Genomic DNA, 27510 nt, shown 5'->3' with positions numbered 1-27510 from the left:
GGTGTCCAGCCAATGGCAGGGCACATATAGACAAACACTCCCATTCATACCTATGGACCATTTAGAGTCTCCAATGAAGCTAGCATGCATGTTTTTGGAATGTGGGATGAAACCGGAGTACCCAGAACCCCCCCCCCCCCCCCCCCCCCCCCCCCCCCACACACACACACACACACACACACACACACACACACACACGGGGAGAACATGCAAACTCCACATAGAAATGCCCAAGGGAGAATCCAACCCAGGTCTTCCCATCTCCTGACTGTTACTGTGTGGCCAACATGCTAACCACTAGACCACCGTGCGGCCCTAAAGTGTAAATATTAAGAGAAAATAGTTATAATCTAACAAGATGAAGTCGTAATTTGACGAGAATAAGGTACTATTATGAGGAAAAATAATGTCATTTCAGTAGCATAAAGTTGCAATATTAGAGAGTTGGACTATTATGAGAAACAAATAAAAGAACCACTAAAGTTGGCATTTTGAGAAAATTTGTTGTGTTACAACAATAAAGTCAAAATAGTGTGGGAATAAATTCATAATTGGCGGAAGAAAATTTACAAGAAGGAAGTTGAAATAGTTGGGGGAAAAAACAACAGCAGAAATGGAAAAAAACAGCTGTAGTTTTACAAGAATAAAGACAACATTTTAAGAGAAAAAAGTTGTTTTTGAAAGAGAAAAAGTCACAACTTTATGAGCATAAACGATGTCATAAATGATGTCATTTTACCAGAGTTGAAATATTAAAAGAAAATTTTTTTTTTTTTTTAATGTTGTCATATTATGAGAAACAAAACACAATAAAGTTGTTATTTTTGGAAAATTAGGTTGGGTAAAAACTTATATATATTGGAATAAGGTCATAGTGTTATGAGGAGTCCTCATTTTATAATAACATTTACAAAAATGTAAGAAGGATGTGGAAATATTTGGGAAAAATAACAGCAAAAAAGGGGGAAAAAAGAGCAATGCAATGCTAGGTAATACGCTTTCTCACCTGTATCACAAATATATCACAAATATCTCCATGTGCTGGTTTCAAATATGCAGGTATCAAAGTGGCCCTTGCATCCTTTCATTTTTCAGCATGTGGCCCTCGCTGGAAAAAGTTTGGACAGCCCTGGTTTAGAGGTCAATCGATAGAGAGGTTGGACATCAGGTAGACTCCTTAGTTGTCCTTCATTTTCAGCAAAGCGTCTGCCAAATGAAACTCTTCACTTTGAAGCAAACGTGTCTTTTGCTGCTGTTTGTGCTTTTTTTGTGTGTGTGTTTGTTTTTATTCTCTTCCGAGTGAGTCATCGCCGCTTTGTGTCGGTGACATCTTTAGATCACGCGTGGATAAAAATAGCAAGGATACTTGAGGGAAAAGATCATGTTCATCGTAAACACAAGAAAAATACACACAGGACGTAACGTGCTCTCACAGAATGCAGCAAACACAACCTTGACAAAGATATTTATTTAAAAATAACATATTTTCACCTCTCTGATGTCAAAAATGTTATCAAGCCGCATGGAAACATACCTGCAGGCTGGAAAGTGCAACAGGTGGCGCTATTAATCCTGACTGTGAAGCCATTTTAGCCAATCAGAAGTATGAAAAAGTCATTTCTGGACAAACAAAACAAAACAAAGAAGACGCTTTGCCTCTCATCCGAGCAGGCTTCATCAGTTCATGCTCAAAGACTTGATAGGACAGCTCTAGTCTGAGGAGACGTTACAGAATCCAAAGTATTTATCCTGTTTCAGTTGGGGTGTACCTCTGCCTTTAGAGAATAAATACTCGGGTCCTGCACCATCCTCTCAGACTAGAGCTGTTCTATCTAGTCTTTCAGCAGGAACTGACGAAGCCCGCAAAACGTCTTGAAGAAAGAACAGTCCAGCTGCGATGGATGACCGGGATGGATGAGAATATTCACAGACCTCATTCCATCCTTCCCACTAATTTCAACTAAATCATCAAACAGGCCCTCAAGAAGAAGAAATGACCTCATTTTCAACAAAATCATCGCGGCCCGAGACAGTTAGCATTAGCATACAGCCCTCATTTGCCTAACGACCCTCTCGCTGGTTGATGATGCGATGCGAGCAATGATGATGAGTCGCGAAGGCGTCAAGGCCGAACAAATGATCTCAAAGAGCATCACAGAATCGTGGCCTTTCACTTTCTGCATGGACATAAGCTATCTACCATCATTGCCGATGATTCTTTGACAAAGAACACTATTTATCAGTCAAGAGATGCAGAGTTTCACAATAAAATATCTCCTACTTGTTTCTTCAACGTTAGCATTAGCCACCCGGTTGCTACTTTAGACCTGCCAACCTTGTACCTTTTTAAGCCATGCTAGCTAGGCTAGTCAGCCTTTTTCAAGAGAAAGCCTCTCAAAGTTGAAGCTAACTGAAAAGGTTGACAGCTTGAAATATGTCCACTTCACCAACAGGCAGAAGTCTCACACAAAAATGGCGACGCCCTGTTTAAGCCAAGGGTGTCCATTACATCGATCGCACGTCAGAAGCCTTTAAATAAAATTGCAGATGCAATTGTAATAGCTTTATTAATGTAAGCTACTTTTTATGATACTCTTATTTTATTACCACTATTAGACAGGATGTGCCCCGCTCTTATTTTAAAGACCGGAAGTGTGATGTGTGTTGAAAATGTGTTTTGATTATGGCTGAGTGAAATAGCTACGGAGTGCGTCTTGAAGCTGTGGCTGTTGTCCCTATTTCACACGCAACTAAAATGCTGGGTTATGCACTAAAACACAACTCATACAGCCTGAGTAACACACACACACACACAGACGCTTTAGCATGCTCTGCTAAACCAAGCTAACCCAGCTAGCTTATACTGGCTATTGCTGTACGTGAGCTAATGCTGACGTTCGGTGGCTAGGAAGAGTATCAAAGTTTTTTTCGCCGACTTAGCCGATGTTTCTGGTTGCCGCCTCGACATTTTTAGTTCAGGAGAGACCTGCCGCTGCGAATGAGCGGTCCGCTGCCGAAATATTTCCACACACTCTTCCCGTGCGAGCTCCCCGCACCATGAGAGAGCAGTCCGGGCACAGCGATGGGGAACTAATGCTGTCGCTACGGAGTCGAATATCTAACTGCCAACGTGAATTAACAGCAACACACACGAATATCCAATGTCCAACATGAAACTAACTTTACCAAAGTGCAGAGTGAACCCTTTTGTCATCCAGCCCGTGCGGTAAAGAGAGAGGAAAACAAACACGCATGCGCACGTCAATTTATCAAGGCCAGCAAAATGGCCGACTTTGTTTTTTTTATCGTTCGATTAATCGATTATCATGACAGGCCTACGTTGACTTGTAGCAGCTAGTTATGTTGAAAGAAGTAAATTGTTAGATGCTCTGCTCCGCATCTTGAACTCCACTATAGAAATGTGTGTTTTCTAGCCTTTAGCTTGTGCAACTATTATTTCATGGTTACGTTGAAAATGTGCCCATTGCTGAAACTTTGTTGCCTTGACTTCAGCTTATTGTCGTTTGCATAATCATTCTCATTTCCGGTAATGTTTGAAAGCAAATGCTAAGTAGACGTAGTACATGATCAATGTGTATAATGAACACAACATGGCTATCTGTGTGCTGCTCTGCTGCCCTCTGGCTGTTTTCTGTTGCAGCACACGTGTACTGGCAGGAGGATCTAATTTGGCACACCTGCATGCAATTAAGGAGGCTCTTCTTAAGCTGCAGCCAGACACTAGTCCAGTGCCGGATTGTTACACAGCCTACGCCAACTACCTGCTCTCTCCAGCATCTAGTCCTCTTGTGTCGCTACTCTCTGGTCAGCTACTACAGTGTATGCCTTCCCTTCCTGCCGTTGGGTATTTCCCTGCAGTGGTGAGTGTCTTTTTCCTGCTTGATTGTTCAGCAGTGTTTTCAGTTGTTTTCTGCCTACTTTTTGTGCAGCTTTTTGTGTTTTTGTATTTTCCACTCTGCTAGTTTTCCGCAGCACCCTAAGTTATACAAGTACTACCGTTTTCCCTGTGATTAGATCCAGGAGGTTTCTGTTGTACTTTGTATTTTTGTGGTATGTTTTTCCACGTGTGGACATCTTTTGTTACGAATTTGCTGTCTCTGCATTTTGGAATCCAAGTCCTGGCATAGCCGTTCCTAACAATTTTGGCTGACATTACTGAGGTTATCTACAAAACCATTGAGGAATTATGTGTCATTATTAGGCGTGTCACAAAACACTCATGAGATCAGACGACATGCAATATTGGGCTCACGAAAACAAGACAAGACGATATTTTTACATTACTTTAAGAAAACTACAACAAAATATAGGAGTGGACAGACATTTTGACTTAAGTGAGTCACAAAACAATTTTTGAAGTGTTTGATGACTTTGCATGCATCACCTAAGCGTGATGCTTTTAATGTCACGTTTGCTTGTTGCTCTGCTGCCGCCTATATGCTGTGTCCACAGTGCATCTCAGCAGGCGAGGGTGGAGTCACCAGAGCGCACCTGTGGGCAATCTTAATTACAGAGGACTCTTAAGCAAGGCAGCAGCGACATACCATTTGCCAGATTGTACTTCCTTACCACCCGCTTCTTGCTACCGCCTAGTCCGACTCCCTGCTCCTTACCCTGCTCTCTGGCTCCCGGTTTACCTGAGCCTGCTTAGTATTTCTGATCTGCTCCTGTAAGGTTTGCCTTCAGTATTTTTCTGTTGTATTATAGTTTTTCCTTTTTCCAGCCTTTTGCTGTTAGTGTTTTTTGTTACTACTTACATTATTGGATTTTCCTTTTTGTACTTGCTCAACTCTTTTGTCTGCATTGGGATCCTAACCCCTCGCCGTGTCCCACGGCAACTCCTGACATTTAACTTTTTTTTTCCCAGAAATTGAAACAAAAACTAAATGATCAAAGTTACAATAATGACGGCAGTCATCGATGTTTGGTTATGTAAAGAAACATGTAAAATAGTTTTGCAGTAGATTCGCTTTGTGTACGCTAAAAGAACTACACTTCCCACGATGCTTGGAGTGCTGACTCGGGAAGCTGTGAAACAGACGCTACTATCGCATGTTTTGTTAGAAGTCTTCTGCAGTGATCGTGTTTTGATCTGACAAATCTTAAGTAACTTTGATCACATGTAGAATTACTACAGCTTCTGCTTAGACATTAACACCGCGGCAGCTGTTCAACTCCGATGGGGGGAAAAAAAAACGCCACACATCGCGAGTGAAGCTGGAACACCAAGGTAGGTTGGATTGCAACGTCTATAGTGTGTGTGTACAGCACTTAATGTGCAGTTCCAATCCTGCCTCGTGCACTGTCATTTTGATAACCAAGTTGACGTACCTATGTGTTAATGTGACTGCATCATCGCTGTGTTTGTCAACCAAGTGTTCAATCAATGTCAAAGTGAGGTTAAATGTTCACTGATCCCCATGCATTCATGAATGTACAGTAAAACTATCAACTCAATTTCATTGGATTTGGGTTTTTTGTGGCAAGAATTGGGTTAGAGTGGGTTTCAGCTTCTAGAAGGGATTCATGACACTAACTGAGCTTCCGTGGTGTTTCCTACTTCCAAGCCGTTCCAAACGCAGTCCAGCCAAGCTTGCAAGGCAGGGTAATGAAGAAACCAAACAAAGCACATATCAACACGCAGCTGCCCCTTTTCTCATTTGCTTGAGGCAGAGGTGCATCTCTGTCCTACAGAGGTTTATGCTGGCTTTGTTCCCAGAATAAGGCTCGCCTCCATAGCCTGTCGACTAAATAAATGGAGAAATCATTTTCCCTGGAATGACTTTGTGCTCTTTGTAGTAGTTGAGAGTTAATCACACTCCCGCCAGTGCAGCCCTGACTTATTATGCACGACATCAGTGACCAGCCAGCCCCAAAAACAAAGTCATCACGTGGCAGTCTTTTTCCATCGCGCTGTCGGAGATTGTAATAAAGGAGCATGCAGGAAGAGGAGGGACCAGTTGTCCCGAAATCATCACGGTCGGAGCTCCTTTAAATAAAAGGATAAAGTATAGACCACTTTGGCAATTGAACCTTTGGAGTGCCTGCCCTTTCTATGTGAGGATATTTCATAAAAGGTGGAATTACTTTCTCCCATATGTTAATTTATACGACAAAATAATACGATAACCTTGCAATCGAAATAGCCATATATTTTCCTTTTGCTATCAATTTGTACAAAAAATGAATCCATTTTTCCATAGTAAATAATGTCAATCTCAAGACATCCACAAATATGCAATTTATACAGAATGCTTAGAATTTTACATGCAGAAAATGCGAAATAAGACCAATTTCTTTTTGAAATGCACTACTGCCACCTACAGGACTGGAGTGGACCAGTATCACCACAGCCTGTCGTCCAGTCCCACTGCAAGTTCAAATGCCACAGTGTTTTTCCTAACCTTTGCCGCGATCAATGCACGTAAAGTTTGTTTTCAGGACTCGGCGTTGCAGGCTGCATGTATGTCAAATTGCTCACTAGGTCACTCCTTGTGTTTTGTCTTTTAAATCAGGACTTGACTGTGGAAAGTGCAATGATAAGAAAGAACATTGAAGTAAGGTTGGGCTCTCGCAACCACGAAAATGAAACCTAAATTAACAGTTAAGTTTTCTCACTGGGGATGCTTAAAGAACTTGACAGACTACTATTGAGGATTTTGGGCGGACAAGACCCAAACTGCATGTATTCATGGTTCTGCATAGATTTTAGCATTTGGATAGCTTGTAGCATATCCTCCACTTCGGCAAGCCCTGCAAAGGGTGCCGCAACAAAGCGGCTGAAGAGCTGCGGGTTGCCGAACCCTCTGGTCTGGAGCCTAACCGATTACTCGATTCATCAAAGCAAGCTTCAGATGAATCAACTAAGAAATTACAGTCAAACCTGTCTTAACGGCCACCTATAGAGAAGGGCCACCTGCCTATAGCAGCCACTGAAAAATCCCCCCCAGCAAATGTACATGTTATAGACCCTGTGTATACCAGTCACCTGTCCAACGCGGCCAGCAGCCACCCATTTTGTCTCCTTTGGTCAATATCTGACCGCATATAGCGGCCAAATTACCAACTCAAGTAGAAGCTTCATGCACGAAAAAGTTTTGTTTTTCAATCAATGAAGCCGTCGTGTGTAGACTTTAATTACTGAGTCCTAGCTCAGTCACAATCATTCACAAGATCCACACAAACTGTCAGCTGTTCCACATAAAAAAGCCGTCTTCTTTTGAGCTTGCTATTTCCTGGTCAAACATGTAACTTTAAGAGCATTTGCACCAAAACATTACCGCAAAGTAGGCTGGGAACAGGACGTGCTCCCAGCGACGCTACAATAAAAAAAACATACGCTAGCATGCATGCGGCAGCGGGAGCAAAACTGAGTTGGGTTGAACTTAATTGAAGTATTTTAGAATGTACTCACGTTATTTTTCATCAATCCTCATCCACAAATCCATCAAAGTCCTCATCTTCTGTATTCGACACAAACAAAGCCGTCTTCTTTTCCGTTCGCTACTAGTCTGTTAACTTGTCAGTGTTATTCAGCTCCGAAGCAAAGAAGGAAACTTCTCCTGTTGCTTCTGCCAACTTTATTTATTGAACGCGGCCACCAGACAGCAGCTCAGAACACACACACATCTCTCAGCATCGTCTCTCCTTCCTGCTTGCCCACAAGGCAAAGGTTAAACAAGCCCCACTACATAGCTGTCCAGCCAATGCCTGTAAGAAATGACGCCGTTTATTTCCTGGTGTGCACTGGTCAATACTGTAATGCCGCTTGTTGTGGGGAAGGAGAGACTCACGTCGCCGATGCACTTTAATGGCTTTATTAACAGCGGAGAACACTGCAGGACTTTACATCCACGCCAACATAAACACACTTCCCAACTCTCTCCAAACTCACAGCTAGCACTGAGCCTAGCTCTCCTGCTCGGGACGCCCACCGTCACTTCCCGTCACTTCCTGATGAACTAAAGCTGTAATGACACTCTGCCGTATAAAAAGTAAAATATTAAAAACAAGCGTAAGACATTACTAGCACAGCTTTGTTCTGTGGGTCGTGGATAACAAGCCTAGTAGTGCTGTACAACTTTTATCCAGTCTGCAGTGCTCTCTACTGGTCAACATTATTATTTTTTTCCCTTGTTTTTTCTCCTCTACTGGTCAACATTCAAACTGGACGCCAACCTGTCTATAGAGGCCACCTGTTTACAGCGGCCACTTTCGTCTCCCTCTAGTGGCCGCTATAGACAAGTTTGACTGTAATTGTTAGTTGCCACCCTTCCCAATGTCCGATATGCTGATATTTTCCAATACCCATGCAGGCAGCAGCTCTTCCCTCAAACGGATGTTGGGAACGCCAGCCAGTCCGTGGCGTCAATGAGGTTGGGCAGCACTGTTTTAAATCGCCTCTGCAGAATCACTGGAAATTTTTCAACAGCAAACCATGCTTCTGGTTTTTAGTTCGTCCAACTTTGAGACCTGATCCAGTCAGAATGAGGGCAAAAAAAACCTAGCAAAACATCCTGGTTGGCACACTCGTGTTAGGATGAACCTTCATCATATAGTTTACTTCTCAGCTCCTATGTGAGGCTTACTGCACTTTACTACAATTAATCTTTTCCAAACTAGGCTTTGGAAATGAACTCCTTTGATTTTGAACGTTATGAGACTCTCCGGCTAGCTGGAGGTCAGCGTTGTTCCTTCTCTTATCGACCACTTCCGAGCCCAGCCTCTCTTTCTCTCAGCGATGCTGCAAATGAGCCTCTAGCTGTCTGTCTAACCCCCGCCGCAGAAGACGGATACATCAGCCAAAGGACACTTGTGAGACATGTGAGTTCTACACCACCAGTCCGTCCTCAGAGTGGAGGGCGCCGCTGATGAATGCTTGGAATTAGCAGTGTACCCTGGTATTGCAATGCACATTTTCCCCACTGCAGGGTTAATAATCATGTTAACAAGCAGTCGAGTGCATGCTGAAGCAGTAGCGGGATCTTCTAAATAAGGGTGTGAACTAGAGTGGGTGAGGTTCCTTTAGGCGAGCATCTTTAGGCAAAAGCCATTGAAAGTCACACTGTCCCACTTGATGAATAAAAGTGGATGAGCAGCGAGTGAATGAATGAATGAGCACAAACAACCCAAAGCTTGACGTAAGCCAGCTGGTGGCAAAGACTCTCCTCCGTGAGGTCTTCATCAGCGCAACGGTGGACGTTCAAACATCAGCCGTCCAATCGTAGAGCGGACGGCTGTCCTAAATGTGTTTTTCTGCTAACGACAGCGGGATGACATTTGAAGTGAGTCTTTTGCTTGCCGAACACGTCCGCTTTTTGTCCTTTGTTTCCTCTGACTGACATTTGTATGTTTTTAGCTTTTTTGTTGTTGTTTTTTCATCAGTGCTTCCGCTGCAGGCTGTGTTTTTCCATTATTTAGCTGAAAGACTTTTAACTATTTGTCTGTTTGGCATTTATTATTTGTTTTTACCTCGCATGTGACAGTGTCTGTTTGTTGGCTCCATTTACCTTTTTTGCATTTATTAGTTTCTTATCATTAAATTAGACTTAATTTCCTTTACTTCTTTTTCAAGCATCTTCCACTTTATTGCGTTTTGCTTCGTGCATCTTCTGAACATCAGCGTTGGGCAGTTGAAACCATGTTATGAATGTTCTTTGACATTTTACTCACTCAGAACATGTGTGAAGTAAATATGTCGTCCACACAGCTGAGCTTCAGTGAACATTGCTGACACTGCACAACCTGAATGCTTCTTTTAGTAGCGTCAGAAGACATCTTAGACACATTTATACTTCGAAACATCCAGTCTATGTACATTTTTACACTCCAACATTTCAAAGTCAGCCCCAAATGGACACGTTAGCGTAACGTCCTGCCTGGGAGCATTGATTTCACATAGCAACATAGAAACAAACGCTACACCCAGCACGAACTTTTCTTTTCCAAACTCAAAAACAAAAACACGGCAGCAGTGGCGGCAGCGTCAATATGTTGCATTACCTTGAGCGCTACGCTAATGCAAGATGGCGCCCTCCGTGGCAGACGTCTCTGTGACACTCTCCCGTTTTTTTCTATTTTTTGCTATTTTATTGTTCATTTTGGACATAAAACACACTCACGCAGTACATTACAACAGAAAGACACTCTTGAACATCGGCAGGGTTCACCATGAACTTTCATTTAGCCTCTCAGACTTTGCCTTTCTTCTGCGCCGGGAGAACGCAGCAGCCTGCGGGCCTGGTGAGCTGAATACCCGGCGAGCAAAGCATCCGAGGCGGAAACGAGGCAAGCGGGCCAGCATGTATGCTAGGCTAAAAGCTAGAGCGACTAGGCCACCGCTACCAAGCCTGCTGCTAGCCAACGTCTGCTCCCTCGAAAACAAGATGGACGAACTAAGAGCAAGGATGACAGCTCAACGTGAGATCAGGGAATGCTGTGTCCTCACCTTCACAGAAACCTGGTTGACGGAGGATATACCGGACTCAGCGATCCAGTTGGAAACATTTGCTGCTTACCAGGAGTTTGAAGTCCAGGACCACAAGGCTGGCAAACAGCTTTTACCCACAGGCCATCAGGCTTCTCAACGAAGCACTCACACACGCCGCACGCAACACACGCACACACTCATAGCACTTTATTTATTTATTTGTATTATTTATCTGTATTAATGTCTCTTCTGTTGTTGTTACTTAATTTATTGGTATTTATGTTTCTTATGTTCTTATTCTTTTTCTTGTGTTTTCTTTCTTTTCTTGGGAGAATGAACAGAATAAGAATTTCATTGCTTACTATAACTGCTGTTTTACTATGCATATGACAATAAAACTCTTCAATCTTGAATGCGCTGTGTGCGAATATGAGGTGAAGCTAGTGGCTAGCCGGTGTGGTGTGGCGAGGTGCGTAGTGACGCCATAACGTAGTTGTTGGGTGTGTTAACAACAATAGTAACAATGTCGCTGTGGCTTGGTTAACATGCAGGAGCGGCCCTGTCTCCCATTTCGTGCATCTTATATCTTTAGGATGCACAGAAAAGGGAAAGAAATGTGCTCATGTCTCACATAAGGATTGTGGATGATGGGCGACATTCGTCAAAAAGTGCAGTTTTCCTTTAAGTTGTATACATGTCAAATCTGCATTCTTCTCCTCTTCGCCACAATGCTCCGATTTCACGCCTTTACGACTGGTCAGTCGCTGAGGACCCCCTTAACCGGTTAGGTGCTAATGATTATCAGCAAATGGTAAAGAAGACGTGCATATCCAGCGTGGAACAGTCCTTCGTCCACTCCTGCCTGTGGTGTGGCGAGAGCACGGTAGGTCTTGAGCACCCTGAAGTAGCAGGGGTAAGTTAAAAACACAGCAAGCTCATGATATGGCACTTCCACATCATGGTGAAAGGAGTACAAACATACATCATTCTGAAAACTTGTAGAAAAATGTAGAATAGGGACCCTTTAAGGACAGTCAGATTTGACCTTGAATCTGATGTGTGCATTCCTTTATTTTCATTCTAGTACGATAAATTGTATAGTAGAGGAGAAAGATGTTTAAAGTGATGTCAGATAAAGGCAGAAAGCTTAAATGTGGAGAAATACTTGAATTAGTGGAGTGGCGTGAGAAGGAATGCACTAAACTTGCTTTCCAGCTTTTTATACAAGCCACGCTTGGTATGCTTTGGGGAAAGAAATGCTGAAAATGTAAAATGTCAAGTAAAAGAGAATGTTCTGTGCTGGTAGAAGCTGACCTTGGAGTGTAAACAGACTTCACAGTTCATCCTCACCTCACGCTCACGAGCAACGTGACCGGCTGATTGGACCGAGGCCCCCATTAGCTCGTTTAGCTCGTTTAGTCGGTCAGTGCAGAATCCGAGCATCATATGGACAAGAAGATGTCCTTGCACACACGGAAAAGTCTAAATTCAATTACCAAGATAGCATCTGCACACATCCACAACAACATACTACACACAAGCAGCAGACTGTTACACCCACGGTGTAAGAAGGAGAGGCTCCGCAGGTCCTTCATACCGACCGCTGTCAGGCTCTACAACACCTGCACCACCTGAACCATGTTGTAGTCACTATGTATTCTTTACTTGTGTATCTTGCTTGCTGCTGTAACAAGTGAATTTCCCTGCTGTGGGATTAATAAAGTACTACTACTACTACTACTACTACATACACAAACACACTTCCGTACTGTACCTCAGGGGTCGCCAACGTTTTTCCTTGTGAGAGCTACTTTTACAAAATGAAAATTTTGTAAAAGTAGCTACTCACTCACCCAAGAGCTACTCATTTTTGTAACATTTATTTTCAGAGCTTATTTTAAACCCAAACAAAGTGAATATGCTTGTTTTACCAGAACATGAACAAAATGCTGGTGTCCACAACTCACATGTTGTATTTCACAATGCATTTCTTTCTACTGTTCTTTCATTATTAACTGAACACCTGAATGAAAAGCAGGCTTGCGGGCACCTCATGTGGTCGTGGGGGCTACCTGGTGCCCACGGGCACCACGTTGGTGACCCCTGCTGTATGTACTTCAGTACACGTGGACAAGCCACACACCTTTAAACGACATTGGACAGAAATACATTTGAACAGCAAACATTTGCTGTGGACAGATGTAATCTGGAACAGATAAGAGCTTCTTTACAGTGACATAGCACACACACACACACACACACACACACACAAGGGGTCCATGTCAATAAAATGTACTGTAGCATTTTAACAGCCATTAACAAATACCACCTCAAGACCAATAAAACGGCAGTGATGACGACAAAAAAGAACCAGTGGATGATTTTAACCCCAGAAACCTGACAAATGTGACAGATGAAACATTCCACAGAGGTCTTGCTAACTACTCACATCGATGATGGTCCACTGCTCCACCACGATGGCGTCATATATGGCACTGACCTCGCTGTCACTCGCCTCCTGAAACACGAAGACACTGTCCACCGACTTGGGGAGCGCATCTGCACACAAGAAGACAACCCTGCAAATTCACGATTTTTGGTCAAACATTTTTAAACATTCTTTTTTTCCTGCTAAAATATGCCCTCATCCGCCCTAAGTCAGTAATAATACGTGAGACTAATGCATAAAATGTACAGAATACATACAGCCTGATGTACTACTGACGTGGCACCAGTGCAAGATGTAGGCGCCCTTCAGCGGCACTAGCACCCAAGGTCACCTTTCTTATAATCTGGCCTCAAAACTTGCAGCAACGTGAACACACATGACTTCATATATGACGATAAGTCATACTGCAGGCAAGAAGTGTGGATTATGTAGACGTGGCTTAGTCTGCTACCTTCTAGCACGAGCCTGACAACCAGGCTAAAGGCTAGACCATGACTGCCATGCCACCTGATTATCATTTACATCACTTTTATTACAACTGGTGATCCAACATGGAAGGGGAACGTCCACGTTGGGCTGGCAGGAGGGTTCGGAGCGGGAGGAACGAGCTATGTGTCTGAGATACATTTTTATGGCCGTCTCAATTACTCTCAAGTGGTCATGGACGCATATAGTACTGTACACCAATCCCTCGTTTATCGCAGTTAATTGGTTGTAGACCCGACCGGGATAAGTGAATTTCCGTAAAATAGGATTCCTTTTTTATATAAATAGAAGATTTTCACAGTTAGAGCACAGAAGACCTCCTCAATATGTTTGTTTTTTACATTATCAGACATTTACATTATGAAACAACACCTCTATACTATGCTATATAGTATTACCCAATGCAGTAAACATGATTCAGAGTTGAGTTTTAGCTTGTTAACAGTAGCCCGTGTTCGGGATTGTTGTGCCTGTTGAGAGATCATTCAAATCTGCAATAAAAGCCTGTTGTTGTGGCAATAAAGTCTGGTGCTTGTGTGTCTCACCCAACATTACAGTAACATTACTGACACCTAGTGACCAGTGTAGAATACTACATCTCGTCTGCCTGCGTTATATTTGTATTTTAGTCTATTTATGCTTGAAAATGCTTCATTTATGCAAAAGTGTGTAACATTTCCCTAATTATGTATTTTTTACCTATTCAACCACGAAACAGAATGATTGAATAATACGATGTATTTTTGACCAACGGTGATAGACTGAAGCTGCGAAAAGGAAAACACAAAGCGGTGAGGGATTACTGTACACAACAAAATTGTACAATGACATGAGTATCGGGAAACCTCCAGGAAGTGATGAGTGAAAGCTGTGGCGTCTTTGCAGGTGGAAAAGCTTCCACACTTTTGGAGAGTGTCACCAATGTTGGAACTGTCCTCGATCCTCCACTCCTCCAAGCATGGCACTTGCTTCGTGCTTTGGGAATAGACAAGGCTCTCCCCCCCACAGTGGTCCCACAAATTGGAAGCAAAGATAACCATCATGAAAATCAACCTCATTTAATTCTTGAAGAGTTGGGATGGTGTACTCCTCGACTGGGATGTCATGAAGAAAAGACTTGTCTGATGACAAACCAATCAAGCTCCCAGCTTCAGGAGATGATGGATGAACGCTGGCAATGCGTCAGTGCGGTCGAACTACGAGGTGTGGAGATACTTGAACCTGTCTGTTAGTCTCATCCACGCACAGACGCCTTTTCTCTCTGCATGGCTTATTGTCATGTGACTGGCATCCTAGACAGAAAACCACTGCAGGCCTCATGACCTCACACACACACACACACACACACACACACACACAGTCTTCCAGGCTAGTCTGAGTGCTTTGTCATGAATGCCATGCCATTACACACTAATACAGTTTGTTGTAGCCCAGACGCAACACAAGATACTCCACATTTCATTATTAGACCACAATAATAGTGTTGGGAGGGGCAAGGCCTGTGGCTGCAGCGACAGGAAGCAGCATAGAAAGGCAGACGAATGGTATACCCCACCCCAAAACACAATTAAGGCCCGTGCACTCTCAGTTTGAAAACATCTCAGACATCTGCCGGTTCGCTCCACTGCAGACATTGTTAGCTCTAGCTCCGCCCCCTCCTCCTTCAAAGCTTCCAGACTGTGTGCGAAGGTGTTTGGAGCAAAAGTACGTGCAGTACACAACGGGACATGACTGTATAAGGCGATAGTCAGGTTGTCTTTCTCTTTCACTTGCAGATGCCATGACTGGATGAAAGCTGCTCAGTGTCAGTGCCATGCATGATTGGTGCTTAGTCATCAATAGGTTGCCTTCAGTCCCTTGCCACATTGCAGTTTGACGTCACTTCCTGTCCACCACCCATTATGCTGCCCTACTAGCACCGGAACACATTAACTGCGACACACACAAGCAGGAGTTTTATTTCTGTCTTATCCTGTGTGTGTTATTTTCTCTGATTATATCTACTACAGCAGGGGTCACGTTGGTAGGTGGTCCTGGACTTCAAACTCCTGTAGCGTCTGCCTGACGGTAGGAGTGTGAATAATGAGTGTTGTGGATGTGTGCTGTCCTTGATGAGGTTGTGTGTTCTGCGTAGGACTCTGGTTTTATAAATGTCTTGCAGTGAGGGGAGGGCTGCCCCAACAATGTTCTGTGAGGTAGCTTAGCCCTTACATCACAGTTCATCCACTGTTTTTGGTTAGGGTATTTTCTGTAATACTTGGTGGTGGTAACAGTCTCTATGCATGTGCTAATGTAGCCAGTAACAGCAGAAGCATATTCATCCAAATCAACAGTACAATCTTCCCTCCCCGCTGCAGTTTTAAACACATCCCAGTCCTGAAGTACTTGATCAGTTTCTTCATTCCACACTTTAACTGCTGTACTTACAGGGGGAGCTTGTTTAAGAAGTTGTCTGTATGTTGGATAAAGGAATATGGAGATGTGGTCAGCCTTTCCAAAGTGGGGTCTTGGAACAGCCTTCAAAGCACCTTTCATGTTGCAGTAGACTTGGTCCAGGATGTTATTTTCCCTTGTGGGAAAGCTCACATGCTGGTAATATTTGGGGAGGACAGTCCTGAGGTTACAGTGGTTGAAATCGCCAGATATGATGAATACAGCGTCTGGGTGTTTATCAATGATGTCATGCAGGAGGCCTAGTGCATTAGCAGTGTTAGCTCGTGGTGGGATGTAAACAGCAGTTAAATACACAGCGCTAAACTCACGAGGCAAATAAAAAGGTCTGCATTTCACCATCAGCAGCTCAATGTCCGGCGAGCAGTGCTTTTCCATCGTCTGTACGTCTGTGCACCACCGTTTGTTTACGTAAACACAGACGCCGCCACCTCTGTGTTTACCAGACGCTAAAGTCCGATCTCCCCGGTAAGCAGCAAATGTTTCCAACTGGATCGCCGAGTCCGGTATATCCTCCGTCAGCCAGGTTTCTGTGAAGGTGAGGACACAGCATTCCCTGATCTCACGTTGAGCTGTAATCCTTGCTCTTAGTTCGTCCATCTTGTTTTCAAGGGAGCGGACGTTGGCTAGCAGCAGGCTTGGTAGTGGTGGCCTAGTCGCTCTAGCTTTTAGCCTAGCATGCAGGCCGGCCCGCTTGCCTCGTTTACGCCTCGGATGCTTTGCTCGCCGGGTATTCAGCTCACCAGGTCCGCAGGCTGCTGCGTTCTCCCGGCACAGAAGAAAGGCAAAGTCTGAGAGGCTAAATGAGAGTTCATGGTGAACCCTGCCGATGTTCAAAAGTGTCTCTCTGTTGTAATGTACTGCGTGAGTGTGTTGAATGTCCAAAATGAACAATAAAATAGCAAAAAATAGAAAAAAACGTGAGAGTGAGACAGAGACGTCTGCCACGGAGGGCGCCATCTTTGATGATGCTTAAATAGGGGATGAAATATGCATGCATTTAGCCTTCTTTGGGCCTTTCTGCACTGGTAGTGTGGAGTGAGCATGTGACCCCTAAACAGGTAACGGCTGTTGGTTTTCCAGTCATCTGACAGCTTATCTATATTTCAGACGGGCCGACAAGACGACCGGCGTCTGTGATTGTGTGTGATAGGCGTCAGTGTTGCTGGGCAGAATATGTCTGGCACTGGCACTCTTTTTCATGCCATTTTGGACATGGATTGATTCTTCTAATTGCCTGTAGGAATTGTACAATCAGTAGCAGTTAGTAGGAGCCGTTCCTCGACTGTGATGTAAGTCCCGTTTGTAAGTCTGAACTTATACCCAAATGGAACCCGACTGGTTCAGTCATCCCCACGCCGCGCCTGGGCTTGAACCAGAGACTGCAGAATGAGAGACGGGAGCGCGAGCCATCGAGCCAAAATCCCGAGCTGTCCACTCAATGTCCAGTGTGTCTCTTAAGGTTTCAGGGGAGTGAGCTTTACCAACGCACTTTTGCACCGTTACACGAGTTATACCTCAATGATCTCCTAAGTCACAGAACACATGAAGGACATGTCAAATACAATAAGTAATACAAAGATTAAAAACAGTCATAAAAAAGAACAACTCCTCCTTTTTATCTTCGTGGTTATCCTACCTTATCGTCCCGGTCTAGACTGTAAGGATAACCCCCCCCCCTTCTCCCAGTTCTCCTTGTAACAGCGCACGGAATCCATGACTCCTCTAGCATTCATTAACATTCAATCATCTTCATCCTTAATGATGGTCGCCACAGTGGAGCGCTTTTTGGCGGGCGTTTCTTCTCTCTCTGAGCTTTTTATGATGTTCATCCGTTCATGACTTTCCTTTTCTTTGGCACACTTTCTACCTGGCAGAATAATGGGCGCCACACACGGGTGGCAACATCGCCTCTACTCCATTCATTTGTCACGGTCACGGTCGGGTCTGGAACCGATTAACTGCGATAAACGAGGGATTACTGTAGCATTTTTTTCTTTGGTAAATGTGTCATAGGCATTGCTAACTGTAGTGATTCAAAGTACCTTGCTACGAGTCTCAACAACTCAACCTCTAAAAGCACATCATGCACTTCATTGGGTACACTTCCACACTCATCCAATAGACCACTTCATTTTCAACAATGTTTATTGTGCTTTGCAGTGGTGTCCAAGCGCTCATTCTAATATTTCGAGGCTGTGGTGTAGCAAAAGATGCTAACATGATTATTGATGCTTCTTTCCTACACTAGACGATGTAAAACAAAGAAAACAAGCAGCATCAGTAACGTTTGTGGATCACGGCTAATGCTCAGCAAATCCTTTGTTAGTCCTGCACAGTCTGATGTGTAACAAAAGGATTATCTCACTGCATGAATGTCAGCTTTTTAATTGATTTTATAATCGGCCTCCACAGTGGACGCTCGTGCCAGCTGATGTGCATTTTTCCTGCATTTGTGAGACGTCAAGAAGACGGAAAAAACGCAAAACCTGTTCACGAAACACATCCACGCACACCTCGCCATGACTTCAGTCCTATTTGAGTCTCACGTAGGCAGCGCCTCTTTCTCTGCTGTTGTCTTTGCCCAATTTTAGAAGTCGCAGCGCGCCGACTGCGGTGCGTATGAATAGCGGAGCGTGTCACAAGAAAGGCTGTAAATCCTCATTGCAGCTCTAGAGAGGGCTTAAGCTGTTCAAGTGACAAAGGCAAACTCCCGCTTCGCACTTCCTGAGGAAACACCACTCCAGGGAGGCAGTGGCAACATCATCAACATGTTTGTGTGTGTGTAAGCAAACGCGTGCAGTGTGCAGATATATGAACGTACCTTTCTAATACCTGTAGTCACAGCAACACACACACACACACACACACACACTGCAAACACAGACCCTAATGTGCTCTGATGCCATGTCACCATGACAACACATGTTTACATGGAGGAGGACAGGAACATGGGGTGCTCTCTGGAACAACCTGCGTTACCCGTTTGTACACAACATTTACTGCAAGCATATTCAGTAGAAATACATTTAGACCAGTGATGTACGCTGAGGGTCATGGCTGGTGAGGCACTGACTCCTTTGGAGTCAGATGTACATGTACAGGTGTGGCATTGTACTGTTTATTTTACAAAATTACATTGAAGACATGACGCAGGCTGTAGAAAGCCACCTTGTGTAAAAAAAAACCTTTCTGCAAATATTCTGTCGGCGACATTGTCACGTTCCGCCTGACAGTTTGGACTTTTTGGTTTGATTGTTTTATGCTATTGCTTTTGTTTCCTGCTTGGTGCTTTCATTTTGTTATTTCTGTTTCCTGTGTGGCACTGTATGAATGAACTCCACTCTTATTAAAGTGCACCTGCTTACGACGTTTAATCACACTAATCCCTCGTTTGTCACAGTTAATTGGTTCCAGACCCGATTGGTTTCAGACCCTTGAGAAGTAGGATTTCTTTTGTAAAAAGTGAATATTTTTGTAGCTAGAGCGGTAAATGCATTTTTTAAACATTATTAGAGCTCTCTAGACATGAAACAACACCCCTACAGTCACCTTTACGCTTGCATTCCCCAATATAGTAGACATAATAAGACATAATAAGAGAAAATAAGCCATTCAAGACAAAAGTAAGACTCATGTTTGTGTGTTACTGTAAATGTGCTAGGGGAGCTGAGTGGTTGGAGGTGGACAGGAAGTGAGTTTGGGGGTTTAGAGTTGAGTGTTGGGCCACGATAGTAGCCCGTGTTAGGGATTATGGTGCCTGTTGGGAGATCATTCCAACCTGCAATAAAATCCTGTTGTTCCAGTGATCAAGACTGGTGCTTGTGTGTCTCGCCCAACATTACAGTAACATTAATGACACCTAGTGACCAGCGTAGAATACTACATATCACCACAATGTCTATGAATTAGTCTTCTGAATGCCTTATATTTGTGTTTTACTTCATTTTGCCATATTTAAAATATAAAAAGTAACATTTGCTTAAATATGCATCTTTTTTAACTAATCGTCATCTGTATTCAACCACAAAACAGCAGGATTTATGAATTAGTATCATTTTGAAAAACAGTGATAGAGTGAAGCTGCACAAGGGGTTACTGTAGTTCATTGTTTGTGCTTTCACTCCATACACGCCGTTCGCATCTCCATTTTTTTCTTTTCTCTTTTTCTTTCTTCGGGACTCTTGTTACCTGCATGTTGGATGCATTCCGCAGCATCTCCCTAAGCTGTTTTCTTGTTCCCTGGTATTCTTCCATGGTGAGTTTTTGTTAGCCCGAGCTGTGCCTCCTAGCCCTGCTTTGTTATTTTGGGACATTTATGCACCGCTTCGCTCTGTGAGAACTCATCTTGTGTTAATGAAAGACTTTATTGAAGCTTCCTGCCACCGTTTCTCTGCATGGTGGGGTAACGCTTAATCAGATCATAGCAGAACGTGACAGACATGTTGAAAAACGCAGCACGGTTTGTGAGGGTTTCTGCCCTGCACATGCACATCCACACATGTTATGCTCATGAATGCAGATCATGCATTTATAGCTCAGGCCAGTGGACAAATAGGAAATATTTTATCCATCCATCCATTTTCTATGCCGCTTCTCCTCATCATGGTCACAGGGGTATGCTGGAGCCTATCCCAGCTGACTTTGGGCGAGAGGCGGGGTACACCCTGGACTGGTGGCCAGCCAATGGCAGGGCACATATAGACATATCTTATGTTATCATGATCCATCCATCCATCTTCTATGCCGCTTACCCTCACTAGGGTCACAGGTATGCTGGAGCCTATCCCAGATTATCATGAATTATATTTATATGATCATTATGACAGCTTTTTCATATCATGTGGCTTTGAAACTCCATCCTTGCCCCATCATGTGCTCTTACGGATAACATTGTATTCATACTCTGTCATCTACTGCGGACATATTTTTGTGCACAGAAGACGGGTCACAGTTTTGTTTGAAGCATGTTAAAATTTTGAGTGTGAGTACCGTGCTTTAGACATCAGCGTGACACAAACATGTTATGAAGTTGTGTTTTTTTTCCTCCTTAGATGAACTTTTATGTGATATCCATCCAATTTAAATCTGAATGCTATAAATCCCAAAGTGGGTATTGCTGTAGGGGGTATGTGAATAAACATTGAAAACGGCTTGACTACATTAGTGCCGGACGCTGAAATGTACCTAATGTGCTCGAACGCCTCATTTGAACAGCCACAGTGCAGGAGTAGCCAAGTAGAGTGCAGAAGACTGTTGTGCGTGTGTTAGATGAGCAAATAAGTACGTTTGATGATTAGAAGTGTTTCATCTTGATGATTGATGTTGTGCGTTCAATGAGAGCTGGTGTTCTTACGTGGCGCTGTGAATAATTAGACAGAGGCGAGCTATTGAGTGAAGAACCAAGAATTACAGGAAAGTAATGCAGCACTGAGAGCCACTCTCAAAAAAGAGATTGAAGAAAAAGACTAAATCATTGAGCAAATGAAAATCACCATAGATGACATGGATCAGAACATGCCAATGAATGACGTGGTCGTGACAGGGCTTCCGATCGAACCCAGGTCCTATGCCAGGGCAGTTGGGAATGAGGACGAAATGGATGTTCCGTTTTCTTCTTCTTGCGGGTGGTGGGAGTCAAGTGGCAACCAGCTTTGAGGCGCATTACCACACCTACCATGTTGGAGTGTGGCTCAGAGTTACCAACGTGATACGGCAACTGGATTGGCCCGATATCGTGGCGGAAGCCGATATTATCCATCTTCAAAATACAGTGGCTCGGCAGCGATGGGATCGGGACATCCCTTTTAAAAAATGGATTTAGAAGGTCGTAAACAGGTTTTTTATGCTTTAGCTAAGAAAATACTCGATTCATAAATAAGGAATCCTACTTCATAGAAATTCACTTATCACGGCTGGTCCGGATTAGATGTTGGGAGTGGCTCACAGCCACTCGTATTTGTCAAGGATGCCAAAAGAAAACGTTAATCTGACTAAGATTTGCAGCAGCATTACCAGTGCCAACAAATGACCAGACTTCCCAATCAGGTCGCTTTGCACGACAGGAAACTGTAGCGCTGCATGTTTGCACATTTGGGGACAGTCAACACTCGCTGCTTCATTTCAGTTCTGACTCATTTCTTCCATGTGTACTGATATCTGTCGCTTCAAAAAGCCCCCAAACAGCTGATTTATCACGGAAAACCACAAGAAATGTCGCAGTTAGAGGATAAAGAAAAGCTTTTTTGTCTCAAGTTAAAACAATCTAGGTCAGGGGTCACCAACGTTTTTCCTTGTGAGAGCTACTTTTACAAAATGAAAATGGCCAAGAGCTACTCATTTTTGTAACATTTATTTTCAGAGCTTATTTTAAACCCAAACAAAGCGAATATGCTTGTTTTACCAGAACATGAACAAAATGCTGGTGTCCACAACTCACATGTTGTATTTCACAATGCATTTCTTTCTACTCTTCTTTCATTATTAACTGGAAACCTGAATGAAAAGCAGGCTTGCGGGCACCTCATGTGGTCGTGGGGGCTACCTGGTGCCCACGGGCACCACGTCGGTGCCCCCTGATCTAAGCCATGAATTGACACTGAGACGATTGGGTCGCTGCCCCGAGCTGAGCTGCTGTTTGATACCATTAGCTGCTAGCCACAAACGGACAAACTTTTGTACTGTAAAACAGGAAATGTTGAGTTGTTTGTTGTGTAAAAGCTTCAACTGTTCATTCCCGAACAACAAGTGAAGATGACAATAAGAAGAAGAAAGCTGGAAGTCTAATAATACATTTCATTCCAAGGCTTGTGGAGGCGTTCTCATTGGCAAATGACTCATTTGTGACTGTTGTTTACTTTGAAAGAAACCTCCTAATCCGCCCCCCGACACGCCCTTGGGTGGGAAGAACCCAAACAGGAAATACCTTGGATGCCAAAACAACTCTGAGGAATCTCCAAGCACGCACACACATATACATTACCGTTAAGGCCCCCCAGGTGGAAGTGTCCGTCAACCAGCGAGGCACCGTTATTAAAGTGCTGAGTCATGTGGTCCAGCCAGTTGGCCTCCACCTCTTTCATGCCTTCATCGCAGGTCTGGACCTTCAGCGGGACCTTGACCGTGTAGTATTTGGTGGGACCCTCACGGACAGCAGGGTGGTTGTACAAGGCCAGTAGCTCCACCCCTGTGGAGACACCACACCAACCCTATGAAGCATTTAACGTCACTTCATTAGCATGGCGTGTGGTCAGTTAGCATCTGGAGTGATGCGCCAACTTTTGTGACGTCTTTTGAGACCCAAACAATGAGAACCCATACGACACGTTCTCCGAACCTGCTGACTCCAAGTAACAATGGAGTCAAACTTTCAAGTTGAGGTGAACTCAAATGATATAAATGCAATGTTAACTTCATAAAAAATGAAACCTTAAACTGCGTACTGCTGTGCATATCTGCATCTGTCTTTATTTGACTTGAAAACGACGTCTCTCCAGTCGTCTCCTCTACTGCAGCCGAGCGAGTGAGGCACGAAGAGCGTCTCTCGCTGCTCTGTCTGTGTGTAATCCAGCTTCTTGCTCTGCAGCTGGTGTGTGTTAGAAGAAAAACAAGGCATTCAAGGCGCTTCCCACGTTAATTAATGAACCACTCACACAAAACCATGATATCCCTGTCAGGATCCAGGGTTAAATCTGCAATCGAGAAAAGCCCAAACGTTTCTTTAATGTAACAATTACAACCGTGGCATTTCCATGAGGGTCCTTGTAAACATCTCTGCAGGTGCGGAGAAGGAGTCATATGCAACTGGGAATCGGTACTCATTTACTCAAAACACTCGACTCGTTCACCAACGTCACATCTCTAAGGCACACAAGAACTGCATGCAGTTTTCAGGATGGAAGTACAGGCACTACTTCAGCATGGATGATGTAACGTGAAGTAGAAATGATGTCTGCGTTACTAATTCAATTACTTTTTTGGGAAAGTAACTATAACGAATAACTTTTTTAAAGTGATTTGCCCAACACTGACTGTTAGTACGGATGTTTTACTCACAGTGATGGACAAAGTGAGCGACATGAAAATGAACGAATGGAGGCTCATTTGTTTTCTGATTAGCGAGAGTCAGGATGCCCTCCTGTCGGTTGCAATGACGAGTGTGCTTTCACGTGCTGTGCTTTGCCAAAAGCTGCAGAAATCCAAAAGGTTGAGTCCTATCTCATGGCTCTGTGCATTGTGTCCATTAGCATACGCTGCGCTGTGTGCGACTGGATGGCGTGATAAGTGCTGAAATGCAAAATCCGCCCCGTGGCTTACTTTTACTACAACAAAACGTGCGGCGAATCAAAATCGGTTTACAAGCTGCTAACGCTGCAAGTCCTCAAATATTCCCGCTATTGTTTTCTGGTAGGTTAAAAGGGAGCATTTATGCTGTAAGCCAGTTAATGTGCGGTGGAGCAGTGAATAATGCATTAAAGACTCTCACGATCACTCTTTACATCAAGAGGAAGGATACAGAATGCAGCCGGCTTTTTGCTTTGTTTTTTGTCACACTGGGAAACATTTCCTCCGCTTGCACTTGGAAAGACACAAAAGCTCTCCGTGAAGTCGTCTGCTTAGTGCACGTGAACCCCAGTCAAGCAGATGGAAGAGCAGAATGTGTGACATCACCACCGACTGGCCTGCCCACATAAACACACGCACACACATCGAGGTAGCAGTGGCAGATCAGTCACTCCGGTTCTGGTGTCATCGCAGCAATGGATGAATCATTCATTAGCGCTTCCTGTCAGGCTGCTCAGACGGACGCGAAGGCCGGATGTCAAATTCCCCCAAATGTTGACATTTTGTGGAGTCACAGAGGAATATTCACAAAGCACCAGCACCGGCACAACATTGGAAATGAAAGTTCCCAAATCATCACCCGTCCAAACACACAGCGTTCGCGAAGGGTCGCTGGCGTCATGTAAACCACGACACCAAACAGTAATACCAACTACATCCAGCCACTGGTGGATTGAACAGATCCTTGCACTCACATCAACATTTTAACACCTGAATTGTCATTAGGTTAGACTATGGACTCCAAGTTTGAGATCTTGGTTATCGACTGGAAAAGGGTGGCGTGCCATCTCTGGGTCGTGGATGAGATCCTGCCCCAAGTGGAGGAGTCTAACTCCCTCAATACCAAAGACGTAGTTGTACGTTGGTGGCACAAGTGCAGCATGAGAGGAAGAAGAAACACACAGGGTAGGGACATTTTGAGACATGCACACGCACACACACACACGCACACACATGCACACACATAGTTCAGCTCCAACTCACATAATTTAGCTCCAAATGTGAAAACTGTAAATAGTTGATGGTGTTATGTTTGTAAATAATTGGTTATTTGGATGATTTTTAGTGTTGTTAATGTTGATATAGTTGTTTAGATATTTGAGCTGTCACAAAAGCAAAAAATATTTGTGTCAAAGTGGAAGTTCTGCTTGAAATGTATCTTTTCACAAAAAGCTTGTTTTCTCCCTTTCCTGGTTGGGAACTGACATTTTCCTGAAACTTACCTACTGTACGTTCTACTGCTGATTACTAAAGAACACAAAAAGGTAAAAATGAACTTTTTTTCTGATGAAAGACGAATCTTTGTTTTGGTAGCTTCCATGTTTACACACCCATAGAACCTGTGCCTTGAAAAATCTGTCAAAATTGTCTAAAAAGGGCCGTACTGTAGGGGTTGTCTGGCTGGAACTGAATGAGTTAAGTAGCTTGGGGCGTTGTTCATGAGTGAGGTCATAAGCTCCAGAGCTTTGGATAGTGACCGAAAGGACAAGATTTTGGGCACAAGGGGCCAAAATGGGCCTGTGCTTCTTGTTTTAGGCTCGGATATGTGGAAGAAAATGCATGGGTGGATAGTAATAACTACTTGTAATACTCTAATTATGTTAAAGGTGATTTGATTTTTTTTTGGCACCCCCCGTACGCCACGGCGCCCTTAGCATTTGCCTATATTGCCTAGCGGGCGATACGGCTCTGTTTCAGGGTACCACCCAAGTGACAAGACATTTTCAACCACCAGTGCTACAATACTGTACTGTTTTCAGAGCGTAAGAGGAAGGAAATGAAGGTGACAGATTGTAATCTTTAGTGTGTTTATCGTCTTTAGAATGTGGACGGTATTGAAAATCTAGAAGAACCTTCAAAAAATGATATCAGATTATGCTGATCCTCTTTCGAGCGCCTGTGAGTGCAAACTGCAGATGAACAGATACTTTACTGTGAGGCAGTACACAAGAGAAAATAACATCAATCTTTTACCAAGGCCTCCCGGTTCAGAGATAATAAAGACAAACAAGATGTCTTTACCCAGCTGGCATGTGCCGGGTACTGTGGGTGACCTTCCTCAGAACCAATAGTGCTGTTTTGTCGCTTTAAGGCCAAGAAAAAAGACGAGTTGTGTTTTTGGTTCTGCATCGCAAAGCAAAGGACTGAGCAATCATACGAGCTGGTTCTGCATCAGCAAATACACAACTAAAAGGGTCGTTATGGTCAATTTTCTGCTACATGAGGAGTCAACAGCTAGCAAACTGTTATTGTTGTTGGGATGTCGTTAGCATGTCGCTCTGAAGGCTCATCAGATTGTGGCGCCGACTGTGACCGTAACATTACATCATGTTGACGTGTGTTTGACTAATCTACAATCCATCAGAGCTGCAAAGATGTTGATGTCGCATGTTTGTTGGCGGGGAAGCTCAGTCTGAGGTGACTGTCTGATTTGTCAAGAGATGACTGCCGGGATTAAAGTCTCTTTTTCTCTTATGCGAAATATCTGGGTCGTAGACCGTGCAGGGTGTGGACGTTGAACCTTATAAGGACTGAATGTTTGAAGCTATTAACTTGAAAGTGACATTTGTCTTATCCCGTCGTCTCATCTGATAGCACGAACAAGAAAAGTACCAGCCAGACTGGTAGCACTTCTGTGGCAAATCAATCCCAACGTGACCATCTTCAAGCCCAGTCGCGATTCTCCTCTCTCTGCTGTGAGTGTCAGAGCCAAAGCCGGTCGGACGTCCACCTCGAGATGCGCGGAATAGTGTCGACAAGCCGGCAGAACCTCGGGCATTAGCGGGGGAAGGAACATGGAAGCTTGGCACGGCCTCCCTCACACGCCGTCTGCCCGCTTCGCCCGCGCTGCTGGCAGCCTCTGCGAAACGGACCAGGATGCAGGCTGGAGGCGGTGCGGGATAACGGACCCAGGAATGATCTTGAAATGCACCGTGGGGAGCCCCAGATGGACCAGCGTGTGAGTCCGTGTTACATGCAAATCACACATACATGTATTATGTAGCGTAGATATTAATAGAGTCCAAGCACACAACATAGAGTGCTGCTCCCACTGGGAGGTACATCTTGAGCATGGAGCACTCACACGTATCAGGAATAAATGCGAGTAGGGAGGTGGGCGTCTCCATCTGTTAATCCAAAAGCCTCCAACAACGCCAGGACGTAAAATGTTTCCACCAGTGTCATCTGCTGTCCCTCTTGGGAGGGGACTGTCACGGAGATGCAGTCACGCACGCCTCTTTTTCTGGGTAGACGGGGGATCTGAGGCACGTAACTGCGTGAAGCCCGCCACAACCCTGCGAAACCGTTGCAAAGAATTTCACAGCTTGCG

At 44.1% G+C, this 27510-nt stretch overlaps 1 protein-coding gene across 2 annotated transcripts in view; it reads right to left on the bottom strand.

The window, feature by feature from the left end:
- Window positions 1-27510, bottom strand: part of LOC129184722 (raftlin-like) — a 152238-nt gene that overhangs the window by 28759 nt on the left and 95969 nt on the right. For both annotated transcript variants that reach the window (XM_054780945.1, XM_054780946.1), the window contains 2 exons: window positions 22819-23022; window positions 12900-13009 (listed from right to left, as the gene is read on the bottom strand). In XM_054780945.1, coding sequence (XP_054636920.1) covers window positions 12900-13009; window positions 22819-23022 — 314 coding nt within the window. The remainder of the gene's footprint in view (window positions 1-12899; window positions 13010-22818; window positions 23023-27510) is intronic.

The sequence above is a fragment of the Dunckerocampus dactyliophorus genome, chromosome 7, assembly GCF_027744805.1.
Source record: "Dunckerocampus dactyliophorus isolate RoL2022-P2 chromosome 7, RoL_Ddac_1.1, whole genome shotgun sequence".
Taxonomy (NCBI): domain Eukaryota; kingdom Metazoa; phylum Chordata; class Actinopteri; order Syngnathiformes; family Syngnathidae; genus Dunckerocampus; species Dunckerocampus dactyliophorus.
This window is presented reverse-complemented; position numbering and strand designations above follow the sequence as displayed.